The sequence below is a fragment of the Cyanistes caeruleus genome, chromosome 13, assembly GCF_971803275.1.
Source record: "Cyanistes caeruleus chromosome 13, bCyaCae1.hap1.1, whole genome shotgun sequence".
Taxonomy (NCBI): domain Eukaryota; kingdom Metazoa; phylum Chordata; class Aves; order Passeriformes; family Paridae; genus Cyanistes; species Cyanistes caeruleus.
This window is the reverse complement of record NC_141713.1, coordinates 10655870-10680279: the sequence shown is the minus strand read 5'-3', so window position 1 is coordinate 10680279 and position 24410 is coordinate 10655870. Positions and strand designations below refer to the sequence as shown.

Sequence of the window (24410 nt, the reverse complement as noted above, 5' to 3'; positions counted from 1 at the left end):
GACAGATGAAGCCCCTCCATACTGGGAGCCTGTGACCAGCCTCCTGCAAAGAGAGCAAACAAGGCACACTCCTCTCTGCCAGAGGAGCCACAGGCTGGGAGAACTAACTGAAGAAGAGCAGGGCCTGTGAGGGAGCCACAACATTTCAGTGGGGATTTTCTGATTAGCAAGATTCATTTGAGTTAAGCGTGGAGCCAGGGCAGCCCGCAGATGCAGCAGAGAGCTGGAAAAGCAGCCTCACCCTTCTCCTCTGATTGGGTGGTAATATTTCAGACAGCAGCACCAGCTGTAACATCTTCATTCGGAAAGCAAGGGAAGCTCTACATCACTTCTGAGAAAAAGCAATACCTGACATCCAAAACCAGCTTTGGTCTGCTTTAGGGTGTAGGTTTTTCCTGAGAGATTGTCTCTTGGCACACATCCTTCTGAATCCAGCTTTCACAAGATAGCCACAAACCTTTTCCCCCCAGAAAGGGTCAATTACCTCTGCTTGAGTTGCAGTTTCATTAGTGCTCCTGCGCTTCCTTCCTCTCTTGGGATAGCCATTGATTTTACATTCATAACAAGCTTCTGGAGAGAGGGAGTTGTCATCTACTTCTCCACTGAGTGAAAGCTCTTGTCCTTGACCTCTGCCTAGCCCCACTCCAGAAACACAGTGTCTGAGGAAGGAAGAAATTCAAAATTAACTCCAGTGAGACATAGATCTTATCAAAAGCTGCATTTGGGGGGCTGTAAGTACAAATAATTAAGCAATTATGCTGCATTCATTTCCTAGGAAAAATTTCTGCTAAAGTCAACAGACAGAATTCTCACTGAATCACAATGAGGCCACTCTTTATTTCAAGAATCTGCTTTCATGGGTTTTTGCCCAAGAGAGACCTGCCAAAATTTAACAGTCTTAAAAACACAGGCTTAAGCTCTGCGTTGTTGTAAGCGATTTCTGATATCCAGCCTGGAACACATAAAGAGACCAATTTTCAACAACTGCTGAAAAATCTGAAAAGTGAGGTCTTTCATAATGCATCCCAAAGCTTTTAGTCATTTACAAAATTTAAACCACAATCTTTCTGCTTTCCATTTGGGTTGCTTGGTCCTATATGATGTACAGCCCTAACACACCCACTGGGGCAAGGAAAAAGTGGTTTTATTGATAAAGCAGACATTTATTAAAAAAATATTGATTTGAAACACAGAAGAATATAGAACATAAAATAACCTAAGAGCATGCAGAGTTGTTATTCTAACCAGCAGGTGAAACCACTTGTATAATGTAATTTCTTTTTGCAGCTGGTAGGGGGTGTTATTATTAATGTTTGTTTTGTTCTTCTTTAAGGAGACAAGTGAATCACAGCAAGGAGTACGAGCTCCCAAGTGCCAAGCTCAGAGGACTTGGCAGGCTGCTGGGGTGTGCAGGAGAGGTGAAAGCAGAAGCTTAAAATTGACAATAGAACCTGGTAACCCTGACCAAATTTCAGTTTCAAGTATTAAACCCCTCCCTTTCTGTATTAACCTTCCCCCTCCCCACCAAAGTCTCCAAAATCAGTAGGTGCATCCAACTCTTGAGCACCTTCCCAATCTTATCCCTCTTTAATTGCTGACAATCCCCCTAGCTCTGCTGCACCACACTGCAAAGAAAGGAGTGGACTATGTCCCCTTGGTATCTGTTAGTTTAAAATGAGAATCCCTTACCCTTGTCCTATTCTGAAGTAACCAGGTGGACATCCACAGACGTAGCCACCTTCAGTGTTTGAACAACCATAACTGCATGGAGCTTGTGCAGAACCGCATTCATTGATATCTTGGCAACCTCCACTAAACTGCTCATACTGAAATCCAGTGGGGCACATACATTTATAGCTTCCCAAAGTATTGTGGCAGGATGCTCCTCCACAAATGTGTGCACTGAGACATTCGTTTTCATCTGGAAAAGAAGAAGATGTTAACTTTTACCTAGCTACAGTCCAGCCTATCCCTTGTACAGGTCATGCTTGGCTGACTGTGCTGTCACCTCAAACGGACACAGACAACTGGGCTTGTCCTCCCCCCTGGCTGGGGCAGTGGTCCCTGGGAGTTGACGACACCGCACAACAGCAGCACTGGGGCTACTCTACAGAAGATGTTTCATGACATGTCAGCTCATGCTCTGGACAGCAGAGAAACAGAGAAGATAGATTTTCTTCCCAGAAATAACTGAGAAGAATAAAACTGTACAGCCAACAATCTGGTCAAGTAATCCCTTGTTCACAGTGCTATTCAACATTAAAGGAAAAAGAGTAAGGAATCAAGCTCTGACACTTTTTCCAGGCTTTGAAAATTCCTCCCTACACGCTTATATTTAAAAATTAGACATAGTAAGATCCGGGAAGTAGTAAAGTAAAACTAAAAGCAGCTGTAGATACAAAAGACCGCTATATTCTGAACCAGCCCTTTTCCAAACTTCCTAAGGGTGGCACTGTAGGAGTTTGAGGTCAGTTCAGGCTTACATACTGAAAATGGCTGCTTTTAGAAATGAACCTGGTCTGAGTTTTGATATCTGATGTGGCAAATAGCTTCAAAAGGTTCTGAATATTATTGTTCTCCATTTTCTGTGATGCATATGTACATTGTGGGTGTGTGCACACATAAGGAACTCCATTTGGGAAGTACAGAGCAGCATCTCTGACCTCAACATCCAGGTTATGGGAAAATAAGTAATAAGTCAGACCATTATTGTCTTTTTCCTAACAATGTGGCTCTTTGTTCTTTGTTTAAAAGCAATGTCTTTGCTTCTTGCAGCCTGATTCATGATGTGGTGTACTGTGGAAGTGCCTGGGCAGGGGATGCAGTCACAGACAGCACAAGATATGGGAGGAACCAAAGCATTCTTCAGTGATTATCTAAATGTGTTGTAGCAACATAAAAAATCCCTGAACGATTCATTAATAGGCTAAAAAAGACACAAACTGTTTGCAGAGTTGGGATTGCCAAGGAATATGAAGGAATTGTCATGGAAAAACCTAGTACATGGATTCTTCCCCTGTGGTACACCCAGGAGATCCAGATAAGTATCTTAAGAATATATAGTTAAAGACAGTACAATGTGAACATGTGGACACCACAAGGTATTAAAACCTGGGGGTGAATCGTGTGTTCCCAGAGCCTGTAAGGGTTTGCCATTAACAGAACGATGTTTCAGTGTTTATCACACCTCACAGCAACCATACCAACATCACAGATGCTTGTTTAGGCCACAGGAAGTAACTGTACCAAAAGCAAATATGCTCACTTCACCATGCTCCACAGCAGCAAGAAAAAGGGGACACTAGTGAGATCAACTCACATATTTTGGGTGAGTGTTGGAAGAAAAAAAAATATGAAGAAAAAGAAAAGAAAAGTTTTGAGACCCTTAGACTCTGCACAAGCACCTTCCTGTAGGTGTTGTAAGAATGACAAAAACACAGATCAAGTAGGATTTTAATGGAATTTGAAATGCTTGGGGCCAGAAGTTGAATCCAAAGTTGTAGTTCTGAGAGTGCCAGGCTCAATCCACCATCCACTCTTAGGTCCTTTGTCCAAGCAGAGACCATTGCAGAGCTAAGTAAGATTTCCTTTGTTCAGACCACAAAATACATGAGTAACACAAGTTTCCTCAAAGTCAATACAACCTCTAGCACCCTCAAGGAGAGTTTTGTGCTTAAACACTTCTTGAACCAGGACATGGGCTACTGTGTGCTTCATACCCACTCTGCCTTCACAGGAAACCACACTTGTAATGAAACTCTGCTGAACTTAGCAAATTATAATCAAAAAAAGCAAGTATAGAAAACTGCACTGTTGCCCTTCACTTCTTGCTGCTAACAAAAGTAGTATGCATTTTAAGGTATGAATTTACAAAAGTCACTTGCCAACACATTGGTTCCACTGGTAATGCTGGAGATATCCTTGTGGGCAGCTGCACCTGTATCCTCCTATTATATTTTGGCAGCCGTGCTGACACCGGTGGTTGCCATCACATTCATCAACATCTAGAAGGGTGAAACACACTCTGAGTTTTGGGAGAGAAGCTCAAATGATGCTGTATTTGGAAAACATGTTTCAAATAATCATATACATTCATTTATCATATATATGAGTATATTTCAGGATCTTCCAAAAACCTAACCACTTTGGGGTCTTCGGGTTTGAATTTGTGGCTCCATAGCAAGTAATATAGGGTTGAAAACCATGGAAAGCCCTCACATTCAGAAAAAATTTTCAGTTTTTGCATTCTGCTCTGGAGCAGACAGCAGAAAGCCATTTGTATATGGGATCCCTAATGCCTTCCTAAGAGTCCCAGCTCCACAGCAGACCAACCCTTGCATCTACCCAGGCATCCAACCCAAAAATCCCAGGATATCTCTTTTCAAAACAACCCAAACTCAATCCCAGGAGAAGGCTCTAAGGACCCAGAGGAATAAGTCTACAGCCCTTGAACTTTCTCTTTAGCAGGTCTCCTTGGAGATGCAAGATTTCCTGTCCTTGATGAATCCCTCATAAATCTATGCAGAATTCAAAAGAGGTTCACTGAACTTACAACACTTAAACTAAAACAGGCTATGTCTCCTCAGAAAATATCTGTCCAGCTCTTTAAAATCCCACAATATATCCAGTTTTTCTGGCCCATGGAGAGAAATAGTGCCTTGTAGCTAAATTTCTGTACTCCCCCTCACTTCAACCTACACATGCTTGCTTCTGTAGATTTTGGTGCTTTCTCCACAGGTCCTTCCCTGGGTGACAGTATGGCTGAAAGAAGATTCAGAAGCAAGAGAATACCAAGTTAAATGCACTGTGTTGTACCTACCTTCACAGCTCTGCCCAGTTTGATCAAGTGAGAAGCCACGTTGACACTCACAAACAAAACTTCCTGGTGTATTCTGGCAAATGCCCTTTGCCCCACAAATATTGATCTCAGTAGCACACTCATTGTTGTCTGAGGGAAACCAAAGCTCAGTGTTAGTCTGCAGTTGTCATTTCAAAGCTGATGTTTTGGCCATGCTAGTGATGGAAGGGCTGTGGCAGGAGGTAAAGGCACATCAGTAACACAGGTGTCTCACTGCCCTCCCAGGTTCTCACTTTCCATTACAGGACAGTTTACACTGCCTTCTTTTGAATTTGGAAACACAAAAGTAATAGGAAGGGAAACTTTTCCTCACAAAAAATATGGAGTTTGATGTTTTGGTGTCCAAACACCTCCAAATTCATACCGATACAATGGGATCATCAAACTGACAAAGAAATAGGATCCAGTTTGCAGAGAAGAAAGTGTGCTTTGCAGGAGGAAACAATTTAGTTTAACATTTCCATGTACCCCATGGGTATGTGTTCAGAGGACAACTGCAGAAATGTGTATTTCACAGCTGTTTCAAGAATACTTAACATGATCTCAATGAGATACAAAAAGAGAAAATTAGAACTATTTTTTTGCTCAATATCTAAGAAAGAGTAATGCCAGAATTACAAAGTGGTTTTTTACTGGCTGGTTCTTGCAAGTGCAAAATTCAAAGACAGATTATGAAAGCAAAGGAAGGTAGGAGGAAGGGGCCTCTTTGCATCTCTGGTGGGATTAGGATCAGAATCTGGTTTATGTTTCCATTTGGTTCCTCAGGAATATGATTTTACCTCCTTGCTATTTTGCTTCTGGAGTAAGTGTCAATAATAAATCCCAAATCTATGTCTACCTTCCCACATCACCTACCAATGCAGGCTGTATGGTGCTGGGTGAATCCAGGAGGACATTTGCAAGTGAATCCCCCAATAGTGTTGACACAAAGGAACTGGCAGTTGTGCTGCTTTGTTGCACATTCATCAAGGTCTAAAAAAATCAAGAAAACTTCTTTCAGTTATGGACTCAGAAAGAAGTGATTACAAATAAATAACAGAAAATAAAGCCTTTTGAATTTACATCTCACTTTCCACGCTGGTTTCCAGTTCCTCTTACATGAAGCCCAACATTTAATGAATGAGACTTTGGAGCTACACAGTGTCCATGAATTGCAGACACCATTCTCATCTGTCTGAAAGTTGCTGTGACATAATAAATGTCTGCTCAGCCAATAAATGGGAAGTCACCTTCTTCATGAGATCTGGCAGACTGGAAAATGGCCTTGCACTGAAGCACAATATTACTCCAAAAGAAATATTAAAATGCTAACAACAAAGTACACTGTCGTTCTCCATGCCAAATTTGGAATTTTTGTTGATGCTGGTCAATGCATTGCAAACCATGGTCATTTTTGCATCCAATAAGATTCATTTACCATTGAATAATATGGCTTAAACCAACAGGCTTACCAAAATAAGAACAATCATGTATATTATTAATTACAAAATCTTTTAAGATCAGCTTCCATCAACCTGCAAAAACTCCTGTCAATCTGTTGTTCGTCCAAATTACCAAGGAATTAACTGAAATATCAGCTCCACCTTGTGCAGGCCACCTCCACTATCTTTAGTGGAAGCACTCACACAAATCAAGGAGACAGATTTGCATCATTTAAATGTCCTTGCAATTATTTTTGCCTGTGAAACAGTTTGTGCAGTAAACTGTTTTCTTGATTTTTACCTTTGCAGCTTCTCCCATCTTCTTGCAGGATGTATCCTTTAGGACATGAGCACTGGTAGCTCCCCTCTGTGTTTTTGCAGATGAAATTGCAAGGTTTTGGAGATTCATTGCATTCATTCAGATCTACAAGAAGCAAAACCAGATACCTCAGTGCTGATAATCAAGGTCTGTGATAATGTTTCACAAAATGTTCAGGATAGATCAGAAGGAAATACAAATTCCCAAAGCATTAACAAGCGACATTTTATTTTCTCATTTTTCAAAATCTTTCTATTTCCTTCTTCAAGTCCTCTCTTAGTAATAAACTTTATATACAAACACCACAATGGAAAACCTACCAATGCAAAGAGTGCCAGTGACATCTGTGGTATAGCCCAGATTGCAAAGACAGTGATAAGTTCCCCTCTCATTGATGCACTCCCCATTGCGGCAGACATCATGAATAACCTTGCACTCATCAATATCTGCAATTAAACATTGGTTAGTTCTCAGTGGAATAAAACTGATTTTGTATAGCTTCAACAGATTCCAGTGACCAGACACAGAGAAATCCACACCATACATAAAATAGTTACATAAAATAGTGAAATAGTGCACAGATTTAAGGAGAAATCGTAAATGGTAAAATACAGAATGGAACATTAACCTAACTTTCTTATGCAATGAACAAGCTGCAAGTGGAAGAGAACAACTGGAGCTGATTATGTATCAGCCTCCACAAATCAAACATCACCTTGCCTTCATGTACACAAATAGCTCTCAACCTCTGCCTGCAACACACTCAAATGTGAGAATGCAAATTCCCATTTAAGTGCATGTCAGTCAACCAGGACATAGAGCAAGTATCTGCCAAGATGAGATGGGTGCTTCATCTTCCAGGGCCTTTGGCTGTGCACTTTCCTCCCAAAGGACTATACTCAGTCAAACATGAAAAATCTCAGAAAATTTCAGCTGATATCCAAAACATTTAGGACATTACAGCATTCAAATATGCAAAAAGAGAGTTTATACTTTATTCCTTAATTTGGCACTGTCTAAGAGATCATTTAATGAAAAATACCTGCTCCACTGGATGTGTATCCTCGGCCATGAGGGCAAAGCTTCTTGAAGGCCACGGTGCCTGGGAAGGGACAGACCTCACAGTTCTGCCCCCAGCCTCGGCCACCGTCACAGCAGCATTCAGACTTGGTGACAGCGTTCCTGTTGCTCGATCCGATTTGACACATACTTTGTAAGACTTCAGTGAAGCAGTAGCCCTCCCTGTTGTCTGGAAGACAAATTGTGCATCACAGAGTATCCTAATGGTGAATTCCACATGAGACATTGGGAATGTAGTCAGAAATATAACAGAAAGGGCATACTTCACCCTGAGACTGTGGAACTGAGAGTGAGAGACTATAGCAGTAAGAACGAGAGAATGACATCTAAGGGAAACAAAGAGAAGAGACTTAGCAAAAGGTGGGTGACAAGAAGTATATGAAGAAATATGCTTATAAAACTGTATGTTTCTGTTTGAACCCAGAGAAAAAGACTGGCTTGAAAATTAGGACCAAAGAAATGTCGGGGCAGCTCCTGGCTGACTGAAACCATGGAACAGTCAGCTTTCGTAGCAAGTCACCCCAGCTGGACTGACTGAGGCAGGGATATGGTGAGCATGGGAAGAAGGAACTTGCAAGAGGACATCTACGTACGAAGGCCCCTTCCCAAAGGCATGTAAATTCAAGAGTGTGTTTTCTCACCATACATTTCTAAGTTTAATTTCAGCCCTCATTGCTGCTATGCAAGTGACAGCTCATTCAGGTGTAAACTGGGACTTACCAAGGCACTCGTCCTGGGTGTCGCTGACTGTGAATCCCTCGTTGCACTCACACCTGTAACTCCCCACTGTGTTCACACAACGGCCATTCTCACAGAGCCCAGGTTTGGTCTGACATTCATTCTCATCTGCATTTTTGAAATTTTATGACAAAAATTAAATTAATGTAGGTAAGAGGTTGGTATGGAACTCTTATGCTGTGCATTCTGCCTGGTTAAGCTTCAATTTTTTTCTTTTTCTTATATTTTAAAGTTCCTTTTTTTCATTTTTCAGAGGAACTGAAGGTCATCTAGCTCACAATTTTTATATATATCTGCAGTACATTCCTCACTGGTTTTCAAAATTTTTCATAGTTACAACTGTACTTCTGAATGCCATCCAAGGTTTAAAAAAAAATCGTATCTATTCTCAGTCATGCTAGCAGAGATGAAAAAAGCCTACAGCAACCAACCCAAATCCTCACCTTCTTCCCTCAGAGCATTCAGCAGCAGCAGTACAAACTGATTGTAAAGATACCTACACTCAGATTTTCTACTTATTGCCCACAGATGTTTACCCCTGAACAGCAAAACCAAGTGTGCACACCACCAACAGATCCTTTACACAAATAGTTGTGCAATTCTGCCCCTGAGTTCCTTAACACTCTGTTAAATCCAAAATTTTTAGCTCTGCTGAGGAACTGTGTATTTCAACACTTCAGTGTCACTTACCTATACAGCCTTCCCCATCTGGTCTGCGCTGATAACCAGGCCCACAGATACACATGTAGGTGCCAATTAGGTTTTTGCATTCCATCTGTTTAGAGTCACAGTCATGAATTCCTTCTTCGCACTCATTCTGATCTAAAACACAAGGTTTAGACTTTATTATATAGAGACATGATCCTGGAAATTCACAATAGTAAATTCTGACTTTGGAATCTCAATCATAATCAAACCCTACACATATTTATTGTTCTAAACTAACCATAAAATATACTAGCCTTGAGCAAATTGATTTCTCCCAAATGCCCATTTTTAGGGCAAGACAAAACCACATCATCTGATATGACCTCACTTTAGGCAGATGTATAAATTTACTGGCAGGACAGGCCTAGTACAGTCAAGTGGATAATGAAAACCATAGAATTTCATCCTATCATCTGACTCAGTTACTTCCTGGGATTAAAACTCTTGCCCAATAGTGCTGTAAGTCAGAGCCCTGCCCCTGCAGGAACTGAAATCACTATCTCATAGCTGTGAGAGTCTGGTAGGAACTTTACCTCTGCACATTCTCCGGTCCTCCCGCAGAACGTACCCCCCGGGGCACTTGCACTCGTAGGATCCAAACGTGTTCACACAGCGGAAGGCGCAGAGCAGAGGGTTCTGAATGCACTCATTGACATCTGGATTTGGAATGGCAAAGACCATGGGGGAAGGGAAACACTTGTGTAAAACCCAGCAGACTTGAGTGCACAGGTTTTAGGTACAGGCAATACCCCAGATCCCAGTTTACTGAGGACTAGATTTTAATAGTCGGGGACCCTTGGTTCTAGTCTTCATGGATATCTGTGGAGACGCAGGCACCAGACACGCCAGGATGTTTGCACAGCTACCTGAAGTTTCAATAAGTTTAATAGTAAGCAGCCAATGGAAATAATTTCCAAATCCATGCTGCCAAAATGCTTGCTCAATTAAAACTCTGTCTTTTCCACACCTAGGTTTGTTTTTTGTTTGTTTGGTTTTTTTTATTGGTTATTTAAATTCTACATTGACTAATTCAGCTTCTTCATAAACTGAATTCCATAAAATTATATCCTTACTAGAAATATTATTTTGAAGTGCATTTACATACAGCCTGGACTACTTGAGTAATTACTGCTATATAATGATGTTTATGCACTCTGCTAGCTCCTCCTCTGCAATTTGAGCTTTTGCCCAAATTCCACAGGGAAGTGAATGAAGCTCTAACTATATGTAAAAATAATGCAATCTGATGCAAAAATAGAAGCATTCTTTTGCATGGGCTTGCAAAGAAATAGATTGTGGCAGATAATTTAGGAACAGCTGTGTCAAGTCAGAGGACAGTGTCAGAACGTCCTAGGACATTCTCCTCTCCCTGGTTGTAACAGGAGATGAATATTAAAAACCTCATACCATTTATGCAGGGATCTTTCCCCTGATACAGCCTCTTAGTTTAAAGACTTCCACAGCCAAAAGCCACAACCAAACTATCAAGTTTAATTTCCACTGATAGATTCCCACACAAATTTGTATAATCTTTCTGGGTTAATTTATACTTGTGGCCTCACTAATATTCTGCAGCAAAGGGCTCCACAACTTAAATAAGTACCATGCATATAATAATGTTTGCTTTGGTTTGTTTAACAAGGTCCCTCTATTTTTGGTACTCTTACCACTTGTGGCTTTATAAAATCATATATCTCTTCAACCACATTTTCCACACTGAAAAATTCTCATTTATTTTCTGAGTGTCCCTTCTATACCTCTGATCTTCCTTACTTCTCTTTGGCCATTTTAAAATTTTAATTTTTGAAGTGGGACACCAAAGCATGAAAAATATTCAACCTAGGGGTACCATGGTAATTGTTGAGTACTGTATTTGTATTTTCTCGTTTGTTCTCTGTTTCTTCCCTAACTCACTCAAGCAACACATTTCCTATCTTCATCATCCACAGTGAGTATCTTCACTCAAGGAGGCAGGCAAAAACCATACACACAGTAAGCAGCACTTATGGGAACTATTCTGAAGAGACTGCACCCCAACATGCTCCTCTCTGGGCAGTCCCTTAGTAGATACCACCTCAAAGTCTCTCCACCCCAGCTCCAGTAAGAAAAACATACTGCAGTGCAAGGTGGATACAGGGAGGAGGAGCCCATTTTCCCATTTCAGATAAAGAAGTATTGTTCCAAGTGTCCATATTTTAGTTTTAAAGCTGCTTTACTCCCCTCAGCTGTTTTCAAAATTGGGGAACACAATTACAACAATCCTTACTGTTACTCCAACATGGGAGTCTCACCTTCACAGGTCATCATTGGCCCAGGCTCAAATCCTTCTACACAGGTGCATTCAAAGCCTCCTATCACATTCCTGCAAGTTCCATTTCCACACGGGTTTCCAACAGCACATTCATCGGTGTCTGCAAACAGTTAGACCAAGGCAAGAATACATGGTTATACTCAAACAAAATGATAAAAAATCTATGCTGTTGATGTACAACCAGAAAAATAGAAAACACAAGAACTCAAAGTACTGAACTAGAGCCACAGACTCCTAGAATAATTTGGGATTGCTAGAAGTTATCTGGGTCAAACACTCAGCCAGAGCAGGGCCACCTGGAGCAGATTGCTCAGGCCTTGCCCTGGTAGGTTTTAAACACTAGCAGGGATGAGGACTCCACAATGTTACAATAAAACAACCCCACTGCTCCTTAATGCCATATTTAGCAGCTCAGGAGAATCTTTAAAATGGAAGCTGGAACAGCTACACTTACCCACACATTCTGCTCCTTGTAGGATGTAACCATACGGACACTCACAGCGGAAGGACCCATCTGTGTTGATACACTGCCCAAATTTACAGTTATCAGGATCAAGGCACTCATCCACATCTTAACCAGAAATAAAAACAACACAGTAAGTGTGACTGGCTTCATATGCTTTTAGACTTCTTGCAAAGAACAAGTGTTCTGGCAACAAATATTTCTGAGATCACAAAAAATACGAATATTTAAATTCTGACATATTAGGATTAGGGCACAGAATTTGTTTTGCAGGCCAGCTTTCAGAATGCAGAAAAGAAACTGATTCTAAATGTCAGATATAAACCTCTCTGACTGGGGCTACAGGGAGAGCAGCAGATATGAAAAGCAGTAGTCATCCAGTGCTTCTTAAATACAAACTTTTGCCAATAAGGCTGAAGTGCTGTTTGTCTTGGGAGAGAACAGAATGTACTGAAGGGATCTGGGAAACTGTGGTTTGCACTTCTGGAGGATTAAAACCATTTACTGTAAACAGGCTACACATATTGTATAAGAAAAGACAAGTATGCTACGTGACATTAGATCCATTCTCTAGATTCTACATAAGTTTCCTAGCCCTAAAAGAAGTTTAATTTCTGATACTTGAGATATTCAAGCTGGAATCTGAAATTACTGAAAAACTGAGGAAGATAAAAGGTATAGAAGTTTCCACAATTCATGGCTTTGGAAAATAGTTGCAGAGGTGTTATTCTCAATTGAAATGGAGAATGGCTTATGGGTGGAAAAGGGACACTGATGCACTTACCCAGCCTTGCATCACCAGGTCCAACAAGGATGCCAATTCCAAATGGACAAATCTGTCTGAATGCCTCTGAAAAAAAACCCCATAAAAAAATCAAACCATATGTTAAATTTTTTCTTGGCAATCAGCATTCCAGACAAATTACATGTAACCACTGCTACCAGTTCATCCTCCTCATCTTCAGGTCCAGAAAAAAAGTATGTAAATGTATAAACTTATTTTATATTCATGCAAAAACTGTATGTTTACTTTACATTTCATCTTCCTGCATGCATATGTATGAAACCCTGTGAATAATTAGCAGTATTTAACTTCCTTAAGAAACAAACTAATGCAGTTTCTATTTTAGAAGTATCAGTAGTAGTGAATAGTTTTTTTTCCTGTTGTAAAAGTAAAATTTCTTACACTTTTTGAAGAAGGCATAATTTAATCCAGACTCGGCCATCTTAAAGCAATTTATTTTCTAAAAGATGAGAAAAAGGACCTTGATATCCTTTGGGAGAGTTTGGACTGTGAGAAATACACGTGCTGACACTTCAAGGAAATGCTGCAACGTAAATTGTGCTTTTCAACTGACTTTGGTTCACATGGTCCATGTCAATGGAATGAAACATGCACAGGCAATAGGTCTAGGAGGAATATTGCAACTGGCACTTCTAATTCTCTTTTCTAACCTCGGCTTTGGTGAGGATTTTCTGCAAAACATCTACATGACTAATGAATGAAAAGAACTGCAATCATGTATTGCTGAAACCAGTGATGCTGTTAACCGCATTTGTCAGCACGAATTAAAGTCCGTTCAGCAAATTGCACCATGATGCTACAGAGGCCTATTGAGTTGCTTGATGTCAAGTTACTCAGTCTTAAAAAGGATACTAACAAAGAAACGTGTTTCTTTAGCAATGGTCCAGGCAGGTTTTTCTTCGTCAAGGCCTGCATTTTGCTACTCCCTGCTATTTTTGCAAGTCATTCACATTGATAAGATCATAAATTTACATTTTCTTAATAATGAAATTCAGATGCAGATCTAGTTTAACTGTTTGGGATTTTATTCTAATTTGACTTCATGTTTACAGCACCTCTTCCTATACCTATTTACTGCTTTCCAGTTTCTGTATGTGATAGCCCCACAACAAAATACCCAGCACCTAAACACTGTAACAAGTCTATAAGCAAAGAAGAAATATGTTTGATATCAGACTATCTAGGGGATGTGTTTTTTAGACTTCAATGGCATCTACTTTACAGAGACCTATGACAATTACTAGGATTAAACACCTTTAGAAAATTATTTTTCAAAATTCCTTCTAATAAGAATTGCAATCTACTTTCAGTTCTGACAGGCAGTATGGTAAACTAGTCAATAACCCACCATCTGCTTCCTCTGGGCACAGCTCACAGGGATCTCCCCATCCCTGCCCCTTTAAGGCACAGCAACACTCTTGTTTGGAGTGGTTTCGGGACTTCGGCACAGAACACTTTCCATCTTCAAACTTGGTAAAGCAGTAGCTCACTCTCAGATCTGCATAGAGAAAAAGCTTGTTATGAGCAGCTGGGGTAACCTTGGCACAATTTTCACTTGGAGTTAACTGCAAAATTACAGGATAGCCCCCACCAAAACACACAACTTCCATCTAGCTCTGTTAATCATCATTGTCTCTGACTGTGGAAGATTTGAATAAGGAGGGAAGCTCCCCACCTCGGTAAAGAAAATCTATGGGACAGTTTCCTACTTCAGTCATAGAAAAGCAAGGGTTTTTCTCTTTGGTCCAGCAGAAATGGGAGGTCAGTACTGTCCTATTATCCTCACTCCTCTTTGAAAAAAAATTAATATTGCCTCATGAATTTATATTACAAGTAAGACTCACTGAAGTCAAGAGATTTTCATCAAACTTGCAATGACAATATTGTGTAGTGCTAAAATGAGAGGCAATTTTCAACAGCCCTTTCCTTCCTCATTCTTCCGGAGGTACACACAAACAAAGCAAACCCTCCCTGTGGCACTACATTTTATTCCCTGAAGCTGGGTAACCAGGATGCTGGACAGAGCTGAGATCACAGACCACAAGCATCCAGCAGGCAGGGAGCTGGCAGCTCTCTGTGCTGGCAGGGGGACAGCAGCAGGGCAGTTATGGAAGCAGCTGCTCCTCCAGTTTTCCGGCTGCAGCATCAATGCTGGGCAATGTCCAAGTTTTAACAAAGTCCTAGGTAATGGGAAGTTTTAAACAAAACTTTATTTGGCCTGAGATACTTGAAAAAAGAACAGACCTCTTTAGGGCATGGAGAGAAGCCCTTTTAAAGTTCATACACAAGTGTGCACTTTCCTCTGACATTGTGTGGAACAGTGGTCTATGTTAAAAAAGTAGAAGATTGGGCTGCATTCTTTTTTAGGACTGTTTCTTGGTGGGTTTTTGTGATTTTTTTTCTTCTTACCTGATGAAAAGAAAACCCTTAGACTGAAGAAACTTCATTTATACAAGCTACATAAACACAGCTAAAACATGCTTTCTTGATGTTGAGTGAAGTAACTGCCAAACTGCATGGTGGTTTGCAGACTTGGATGAATGTTTACTGCAGGTTGGATTCATTTTTACCAAAACCACAATTTCATTTAGCCCACTGTGAAGTGAAGAACTCACTATGGTGTCAACAAGCATCACTGCTCTGTGCCAAGCAAAACTACAGAGGTCCTTATAAAGGTCTTACTCATCAGTGGTTTCCACTGTGAACAGTGTATAGGACATTTAATGCAGTATCTATTTCATCATTTCCAAAGCCTTTAAAGTAACTCACTGCCTAATTTGTTGTGTTTGTTCTTTATACAAAAAATAATCTTACCTGTGGCTTTCAATTACTAGATATTCAGATTTTAGCATCTCATCTGTCAGTGCCCATGTTTAGGCTCTGAACTATGTATGTAGTAGTCTGGAAGCCAAAAGACACTTCAGATTTCCCTAAGCAGATGGGTGCTTATTGTTAACACAACATTGCTTTCTTATTTTTCCCAACAATCTTTTTTTCCACCCACATGTTTGCAGAGAGGATCAGCATATAACAAGTGTTATGGCGAACATGGTAAGTGCCAAGGAGAGCCTTGAAACCAGAAATGCTGTCTTTAGTCTCCTGCCTGTATTCATGCTCCATCTCTGTGTCCTGTTGGTGTGTACAAAGAGTCCAGGTAGCCCCAACATTTCTCTCAGGGGTTCAAGAAAGGATTTCAGGACAACATAACTTCTTTGCTTAACCTGAAGCATTTAACATTAACTTCACCCCTTTTATTGCAGTGTTCTGTTTAATGAAAAACAGATGTTAGGGCAAGACAGAACCTGGCCCCAGCTACAGAATTATCATGTTTTCCCTATGAAAAACACTGTTTGAGTCCAGAGCCTTCTTGCTGTATTAGAAACAGCTCACTAAAAAGGTTTTTATGAAACAGCAAATGAATTTTGAAATGCCAGAAAATAGGAATGAACTTACCTTGGCATCGCCTTCCTGTGGAAGACAATACAAAGCCTTCTGGACACAGACATTTGAAACTGCCTGGAGTGTTGCTGCATGTGCCCAGGGCACAAATTTCTGGCTGTTCCACACACTCATCAATGTCTGTAAGAAAAGTAATTAAAGAGATGAGAAATATTAATATATACGCTGGCAGCTGTACTGCATAAAGGGCAATTTTACATCATCACTGATATCTATCATATTTAGCCCAAATACCCCCCCAAAAAAAAAAAAGAACAGAAAGAGAAATCCAAGTGCAAAATCCACAGTTAGTTTTCAAGTCCTCAGGCAGTGGGCAAACTTCAACAATGTACAACCACAGAAATAGCCTGGGATTCTATTTTTCTAGGGTTCAGAGCAAGTAGTTATCTGGTTCAAACAAATGTTCAGCAATGTGAGACCTTTTCTAGGAAAGGAGAGACTTATTAGTGGCTACAGTTCAGAACTGTAGACTGCCACAAAAAACTAAACATTACTCACATTTAAATGCAAAGGAAATAGGTAACAATTGTGAGCAGCTAAGAAAGAGACAGAGAAGAAGGATTATTCTGTACACACCTTCACATTTGTCATTCTGGAGGATGTATCCAGGAGGACAGATACATCTGAATGAGCCATCCAGGTTCTGACATGTGCCTGGTGAGCATTTTCCAGGCTCCAGTGCACACTCATTGATATCTAGAAGGAAAAAAAAAGACAACTTATTTGAGGTAATTGCTGTTATCTCAATAAATCTCTGACTGAGACCACTTTAATTTAGATTCCATCAAACTGAATGTAGAACTTTTCAGGAGTGGGAGGAATCATCTTCTTGTCCTCTTGTCATTGTTTCCTTCTGCTAGGTGTGGTGATGGCAGTGTGACACTCCTCTCTGAACCTACTGTTAACATATCTGCCCAAGGTTTGCTGCACCTTTTTTTCTGTCATTAAAGAAAGCACTCACCAACACAAGTCCTTCCATCCAGAGCCACTTCATAGCCATCATTGCAGAGACATTGGAAGGACCCAATGGTGTTCACACACTGACCATTCCTGCAGAGCATCCCATTTCCACTTGCACACTCATCCACGTCTAAGAAAAATAACATTGAAATATGTCAGAAATATCAGCAACAATGGAAACTGGGTAGGTGAGATTTCTGTTTCCACCATATCAACAAAGTAACTGATAACACAATCCCATTTCAAAAGCAAGTGAGAGGAAATGACTGTATTATAGAATTACCAGAACAGGAGTAAAATTCAAATGCTCCTGTATCTTGTGCAAACATTCAAGTAGCTCTAGAAAAGTAAGCATTGCATAATCAAAGAGGCCTTTTTAGACTGACAAAATAGGGTTTTGTCTTTCATCATGGAGATCATACAAAAGAGAAGATGGTATTTTCATTAGAAGTAGGAAGTCTCAGGAACAGGTGCCTGGGCTCAGCACTCCTCACCTATGCAGTCGTTGTTGTGTGAGAGGATGAAGCCCAGGTTGCAGCGGCAGTTGAAGGAGCCAATGGTGTTCCTGCAGGTTCCATTGCCACAGGCATCTCTCTCGCACTCGTTAATATCTACAAAGGAACAGGAGAGAAATAATCCACTGCCAACAGACTGAATAGCAGAGAAAAAGATTGTCCTGTCTCCCAAAAAGAAAATTTTACATAGGTTTACATGCTTGATATTAACATCCACAAAAATAATCAAGGGTTTAACAATAATTTATATTACTGTGGCTCCTGTATCACCCTTCCCAAATAAATTGTATGCTATCTTTAATTTTAAGCATTCTAAAATCTCTGTTTATACAACACACAACTGAAAACTGTGAATGGGTTAAATACAAAATTCCCTTGTTAATGAAGATGATTGTTTCTAAAAGGGTTTTTTTTTCTGGCAAAAAATCTACCCTTCATTCACTCTATTAACAGGTAGGCTGTATACAACTGCTGCATTGCAATATTACTCTATTAAATTTCTTGCCTAAAGGAATAAATGTGACAAGATGCTCCAAAAAATTCTAAGAATGAAATATTTTCTTCAAAAATTTAAGCATTAGCACTTCATTAGACAGGTTATGTAATTTTAAAGGTTCACTCTAATTTAATGAGATGGTTTGCATTCAGTATCAGCTTTTTATCATCTATAATGGCCAGTTTTGCACCTTTGTCTGGTGGTAAATTGCTCACAACCTCAGACATTGTAATGCAACTCCTTATTACAGAGAGGACAGACTTAATAACTGTTTCAAAGGAAGCCTAAGCCCAGTTTAATTTTATATACTTGCCTATACACATTGTCCTGTCATCATTGGTTTTGAATCCATTGTGACAAATGCAGTAGAAACTTCCAACAGTGTCAATACACTGCCCATGGCTGCAGATATTGGGAATTTCTTGACATTCATTCCGATCTGAAAACAAAGACGTGCAGTTAAGGTTTCTAAACTACAAGGCTGGAAAGATGCATTAGCAGCAACCAAGACAGTATCCAGTGCATGGTCTAACTTAAAACAGTATTTTTTATTTATTAATAACAGAAACATTACCAAGTAAATCCCAGAAAAGGGGCTTACTTACATGTAAATTACCTCTTCCAGTATTTGTGGATCCAAGAAAAATTTAGCATAAAAATGATATTTAGAAAATTCAAATTCGTGCTGGAGGGAAAGCATATCACCATGGCCCACTAAGAGCAGAATTAATGACACGAGATTGGAAAGGGTCTGAGTCTTATGGCTCTATATTGACTGCAGGAGATATGAAAGAGGCATATGAATTACAGTTTGCTTTCTTCTCACAAAAGCAGCTACTTGCATTTAGCCACATTTGACTGTAGCACAAATTGCATGATCAACTCATGGAAATCAACAGAACAGAAAGGAAGATGAACATCACACTTTTCTCACTAGGCTTACAGAGAGATACTGGATTTATCAACTCCTCATGCAAAGAGAAAAACAGATACACATACATGTGTTGCAGCATCCATGAAATGTGGTGATCCTATAAATTGGACAGAGCTCAAACAGCAAGAAGAGTTACTGCTGTATGGAGTCAGGGGATATTTTATATAATTCTGCAAAGAAGGAGGAGAGCTCTCCTGCCAGCACGTGATTGCTGCCTTACAATAGCAGGGCATCTCTTATACTTCTTCAACAGCCAACTGCTTCCTGCTACTCTCGTTAGAAATGCTTTCAGGCAGAACGCAGGATTCTATCAATAGTAAATGAAATAAAATATTAACAAACAAAATGTTTGCTCTCTGGCATAGTTTTATTCCACAACAAATCAGAAACATCAGATGAGGTGTTTCTGTTGACCTCATCACCACCAAGAGCTGGTTTGATTCAACATGCTTCCTTCCTTCCCATGCTGCAGCTCCAAAATATGAGAACTAAGATGCTGCCATGAGGTTGTATTAAAATTGATTAGGCTCTAGTGCTCAGTAATTTTCTTTTATATGCAATCTAAGCCAAGCAGATGCAGTTTCTCAGCAAACCATCCCCAGGTCATTGCTAAAGTAAGAGTCAAATTGTTCCTAATTGCAAAGAACTTCATGTACTAAATTTCATTTTCCTGCCTCTCTTCTGTACTGGGAGCTCTCTTCTTGGCATAGGGACAATCAGCACATGGACGATGCTGACAGCCCCATCCCCAGGATCTCTGTACATCCCATGGGGCCGTGAGTAACTCTGGATGGGTGTGCACTGAGGACCCTCAGCTCTCCCAGTGCCACTGATGATAGATAGCACTGCTAATTACAGTCTGAAGGAGGCAGAAGGAAAGCCAATGCTGTCTTAACTCCTAATCTTCACAGCAGAGGAGAGCAGAGACAAAAGAAAAACTATGACTCCCTGCTGCTTTGGGGGCAAATGAAAAGTCATGCAAAAAACTAATTTACGAGAAAAATTATTTGTTTTATGGAGAGCACCAGAAGAATGCTATCTTGAAGGCAAGATAGATTCAGTACTCCTAGTTCTAGTGGCTGTGAAATATTGGGGTTTGACTCAATAGCACATAAACTACCGGGATGTGATAGTTTTCCGTGCAGTAGCACGGCTGACCCAATACTGCAAGGTGCTTACCTCTCTCTGCTCCCAGCAGAGTGGTTGGGAATTTCCTTCCTTTGCTGGATCACGTACTTTTTCAACCACTTTTATTTTTACTCTAATTGTGTAACTTTATTTTCACCAAACATAAAGTAAGAGCAAAATACAGGGAAGTATTAATGTTTGTGCCAATTCATCTTTGGAATTGTAACCCATATCAGAACCTTTCCTTGCTCTTCCTGTACTGCTGTAATGAACCCTTAACAACAACAATTACATTAGGAACATATTGAATATTTACATGTGCCGCTGCATAGCTTAACAAAGCAAAGTTTTAGTTCTCATAGTAGTGTTCTGACTTCCCCTACACCCTTTTCCCATAAGGGTCAAATGAAACAATGAAAAACAGCACTGCAGGGAAAAGTGCACTTCCTAAAACTCAAGTACTCAGAAGCAAAAACCCAAGGATACTGTTTCTAGCTTCCCTTGTAGTTCTTATTTTGTTTCAGAAATTTATATAGTATGTAATATTTACAGCAGCTTGGCCCAGTGCAGTCTTTAAAATCTCAGCAATTCTTCAAGTAAGTAAGATAACATGAATGCCTCTCTGGACGAAGATATTGTAAGAAAAAGCAAAGAGATTAGAAAACTGCAGTCCCACTCAGTGAGTATTTAAAAATAATGTTATGGGCCGAGTTTAAATCTGTATCAAAGTTAGGAAATTCAACAATAAGATTTACAAGTTAGTTATTGCATACAGGCAAGTAGATAAGTCTACCTTATCAACAGAGGCTCCAGCAGCAAGCAGGGAATTATTTGTAGGAATACAAGTGGAAAATAAATTGCTAAAACACATATAGAAAATCAGAAAATACAGAAAGGTGGTGCAAATGGTCTTCCCCTCCTAGACGTGACAAGGACTAAAGAAAAACACTTGGATTTGGTGGGGAAAAGTGAAAGACAAACACCTACTTAGGTTTTTAACTTGCACTTATATATCCATAGGATGGGCCTGGAATTACCTCAGTGTTTATGGGATGCCCTAAAAGACTTTAAGAGAAGAACTCTTGAAGCTCAGCTTATCCTCTGAAATACCAACCTTCTGGGGAGGAGAGCTGTTTTTGCAAGCCCTTTAAAATCCCCTCATGTGTGCAGCCCTGCCAGGCACTCACCGGTGCAGCGCCCCGTGGATGTGAACCTGTAGCCAGGCTTGCAGTCACAGCGGTAGCTCCCAGCTGTGTTCACACACTCTGCATTTTGCTGGCAAACTGGTCCATTCTGGCATTCATCAATATCTGTCCAGACAAAAGAGGAATTTGATTTTTATAGTAAGCTGGCAGTGGAAAGATGTCGTATTTTTTTAGCATACAGGTATTAGTAGCTTTCAGTGTAAACATTATCACAAAGCTTTAGGCAAAAAAATTTTGATCAGTTTTCCTTACTTCAGGTGCTGCAAAAGGAGAACTTTATCTCTCCAGAAATGTAACTGGTTTTCACTTAGAAACAGCACACAGAAGAAGCTTTTACTCAAAGCTCTCAACACCTTGCCTGCAGCACCCATGTTGTCAGCAGTCATAACACACACCAGAGAATGACAGCAACTCATATGCTACCTTCAATTTCTTCATTAAACTGATTAATACAATATTAGGGAATGTTTAAACTAGAAAAAAACCCCATCTGTTTATATTTCTTACAAAAATATTTGTTCCATTAGAAAAAAAAATATCTTGGAATTAAAAAATTGTGCTCATGACTCAAGACTACTATTTTTTCTTAGCTTTACTGCCAAATGTGAAAAAAACACATTTCTTCCCATGACTGCTGACTCATGTGCCTTCAAGGCCTTAGATGTCTGACAGAAAATGTGGTATTTTCTATGCAAAAGAATTCAAAATGTCTGAATTAACACAGACTTATTACACTGACAGCAGTATTTTCCCCTCATTAAGGATGCCTTCAAGGCTCTGATTTGGCAGTGTCTGAGTTGCCAGCTGAAACACCATTCCTCTGAATGAGAGGAGCACTCTACCTTCACAGATCAGGAGCTTGTCATTGTAGAAGAAACCCACAGGACACTCGCATCGGAAGCTGCCAACCATGTTTATACAGATCCCATTTTCACACACTCCAGGAATCTCTCTGCATTCATCAATATCTGCAAGAATAGGGGTTTTTTTTAATACTTGTATTGAGCACTTCATGGAATCTTCTGCTACACAGTATGTCTTTTGCATTTTCCCTTTAAGATAATTTTCAAACATATAATGCAAGCATCAGAATGCTCCCAACTGAACAGTAAGCAAGTGATCCCAAACTATGGAAATTTAGGTATTTGTTGCTTTCTCAGGTTCTGACTCTTCTCTGTACTGAAGATATATTCTGCTACAGAGGAATACAGAGGAAGACACATCCTTCCTCATGTCTCCCACGCACAGCCCTGATGAACCTCATCACCTTCCCAAATGTCACAGTGGAGTTCTTGGGAAGACTCAAAGAGAGAGCCAATGGAACTGTCTTTGGTTTAATTCAGGAGAGCGTGACTGAATGCCAACACTTATCAGAGTTAGTTTTGCATTGTTTTACCCGAGTTAATCTGAAAAGACTTTCAGGGTCTTACGTAATAATTTGAAAGTGCCAATGACAGGTAACATCTGAAGTGCTGCCAACATGCCATTAATTAGATTGATTAGGCCAGGCAGCCAGGGCTTGCCAATGCTTTATATATACCCCAGTTAAGTAACTGATTTTGGCAGGAAAAAACGCAGCTGCTATTAAAATTATATGTCTTGCCTATTGGGTCCTTACACGTCTTAATATTCTGACATGAGAGAGTTCAGAAACTCCTCCAAAGCCTGCCTTTAGTAAACATTGACATATGCACTGAGGTACACAATCATAGAATATGGTGGGAAATTGTCAGCTAACAGTAGCTTCCATCAGATAATGTGGATTTGTTTGTTTTGTTTTTTGTGGGTTTGTTTTCTTTTGTTTTGCTGCTGGATCCACCCTTAATTTTCTACATTAGATTCTGTAATTTTAAGTCCTCTGATATACAGAATGAGTAAAAACAAACTATTTCTGTTTCTGAAACAAACACCTGGAGTAACTATATAGAACTTAAATCCAAACAGAGAGTAACATCACTGGACTGTAAGGAAATATTAGAGCATATACAGAGCACTGTCCCTGCAGAGGGCTCTCCCTTGATCCTGTGCCTGCAGATGTAAGGGACATGAGTAACCCCTGTGTAAAGCAGCAGGCTGAGTGCTACAGCAGATCCCAAAGCAGCAGGAGAGCTGTGATTTGCACAGCTGTGAGAAGCTGTGTGTGCATCATTGGCAGGCCTGCACGCAGTGGCTGCACTGGTGGGCTCTGTGGGACATGCCCTTCTGTTTCCACTGGCTCCTGAAGCACACAGCTCTGAGCTGTGGCAGCGCAGACACAGCAGCCTGTGACACCCCTGCACACATGGCAAACGCTGCAGCTCCTACCTGTGCACGCTAGCAAGATCCCAGGGCTCCCTGCTGATGCTGATGAAGGGCCCAATTAGCTTGAGCAGACCCTGCAACAATCTGGACTAATGCTAATAGCTAGAAGGGGAAACTTCGCTTCCAAGAAATGACCTCGTAAACAATAAATATTGTGCATTTCTGTAACCTCTTTAAAAATTACATTCCCCACTTTACTAGAAATATTTTCATCTAACTAGCTAAACACTGCACACAGCAATAGCTTCATGGTAAAGCATCTGATTACTGCCTGTATGCCATCTCTGTTTGTTACAGGGTACATTATCTGCTTTTCATTTGCATTTCAGTGTAAATGAAAACAAAAGGGAGTCCCATTAGGGATTTATTCAATTCCTTGTCCTAAAATTCCTCTTTCTCTCCCTCTTGTTTTGCAATTTGTTACTCACGATTCAAATGTAACACACAATAACATATGTGAGAAATATTCCAGCTGAGCAGAAAAAAGGATTTTTGTGTCAAACCAATACCCAGGGGGACTGATGTGAAATGTCAGACTAAATCTTGCTTTAGTTTGAAGGAAAGACTCCCAGTTCCTCTCAGACCAAGTGCTGGTTGGCCTTACTCCCAGAGCTCTCATTCCCAGTATCTGTGCCGTGCTCGTGTAGCCCTGACTACAGCTTCTTTGGAGCTGTGTTGCCTTGATTACAAGCAGCTGTCACTGCTGCCA

General features: G+C 40.2%; 1 protein-coding gene and 1 long non-coding RNA gene across 7 annotated transcripts in view; one reads left to right on the top strand and one right to left on the bottom strand.

The window, feature by feature from the left end:
* The window catches only part of FBN1 (fibrillin 1), a 145924-nt gene that overhangs the window by 1514 nt on the left and 120000 nt on the right, over nt 1-24410 (bottom strand). For all 5 annotated transcript variants that reach the window (XM_086848332.1, XM_086848333.1, XM_023933994.2 and 2 more), the window contains 22 exons: nt 22243-22368; nt 21383-21505; nt 18447-18572; nt 17617-17733; nt 17124-17252; nt 16739-16858; nt 16157-16282; nt 14052-14201; nt 12683-12748; nt 11890-12006; nt 11416-11535; nt 9658-9780; nt 9107-9238; nt 8399-8524; nt 7641-7847; nt 6919-7044; nt 6581-6703; nt 5714-5830; nt 4820-4948; nt 3885-4004; nt 1690-1921; nt 485-659 (listed from right to left, as the gene is read on the bottom strand). In XM_086848332.1, the coding sequence (XP_086704458.1) occupies nt 485-659; nt 1690-1921; nt 3885-4004; nt 4820-4948; nt 5714-5830; nt 6581-6703; nt 6919-7044; nt 7641-7847; nt 8399-8524; nt 9107-9238; nt 9658-9780; nt 11416-11535; nt 11890-12006; nt 12683-12748; nt 14052-14201; nt 16157-16282; nt 16739-16858; nt 17124-17252; nt 17617-17733; nt 18447-18572; nt 21383-21505; nt 22243-22368 (2930 nt within the window). The remainder of the gene's footprint in view (nt 1-484; nt 660-1689; nt 1922-3884; nt 4005-4819; nt 4949-5713; nt 5831-6580; nt 6704-6918; nt 7045-7640; nt 7848-8398; nt 8525-9106; nt 9239-9657; nt 9781-11415; nt 11536-11889; nt 12007-12682; nt 12749-14051; nt 14202-16156; nt 16283-16738; nt 16859-17123; nt 17253-17616; nt 17734-18446; nt 18573-21382; nt 21506-22242; nt 22369-24410) is intronic.
* Nucleotides 1334-8572, top strand: LOC147650698 (uncharacterized). Of its 2 annotated transcripts, XR_015275620.1 has the most exons (4): nt 1334-1454; nt 1982-2273; nt 2776-3044; nt 4738-8572. It is a non-coding gene; the product is annotated as an uncharacterized LOC147650698 (long non-coding RNA). The 2 variants fall into 2 exon arrangements; XR_015275619.1 differs by lacking the exon at nt 4738-8572 and having other exon boundaries at nt 2776-3375.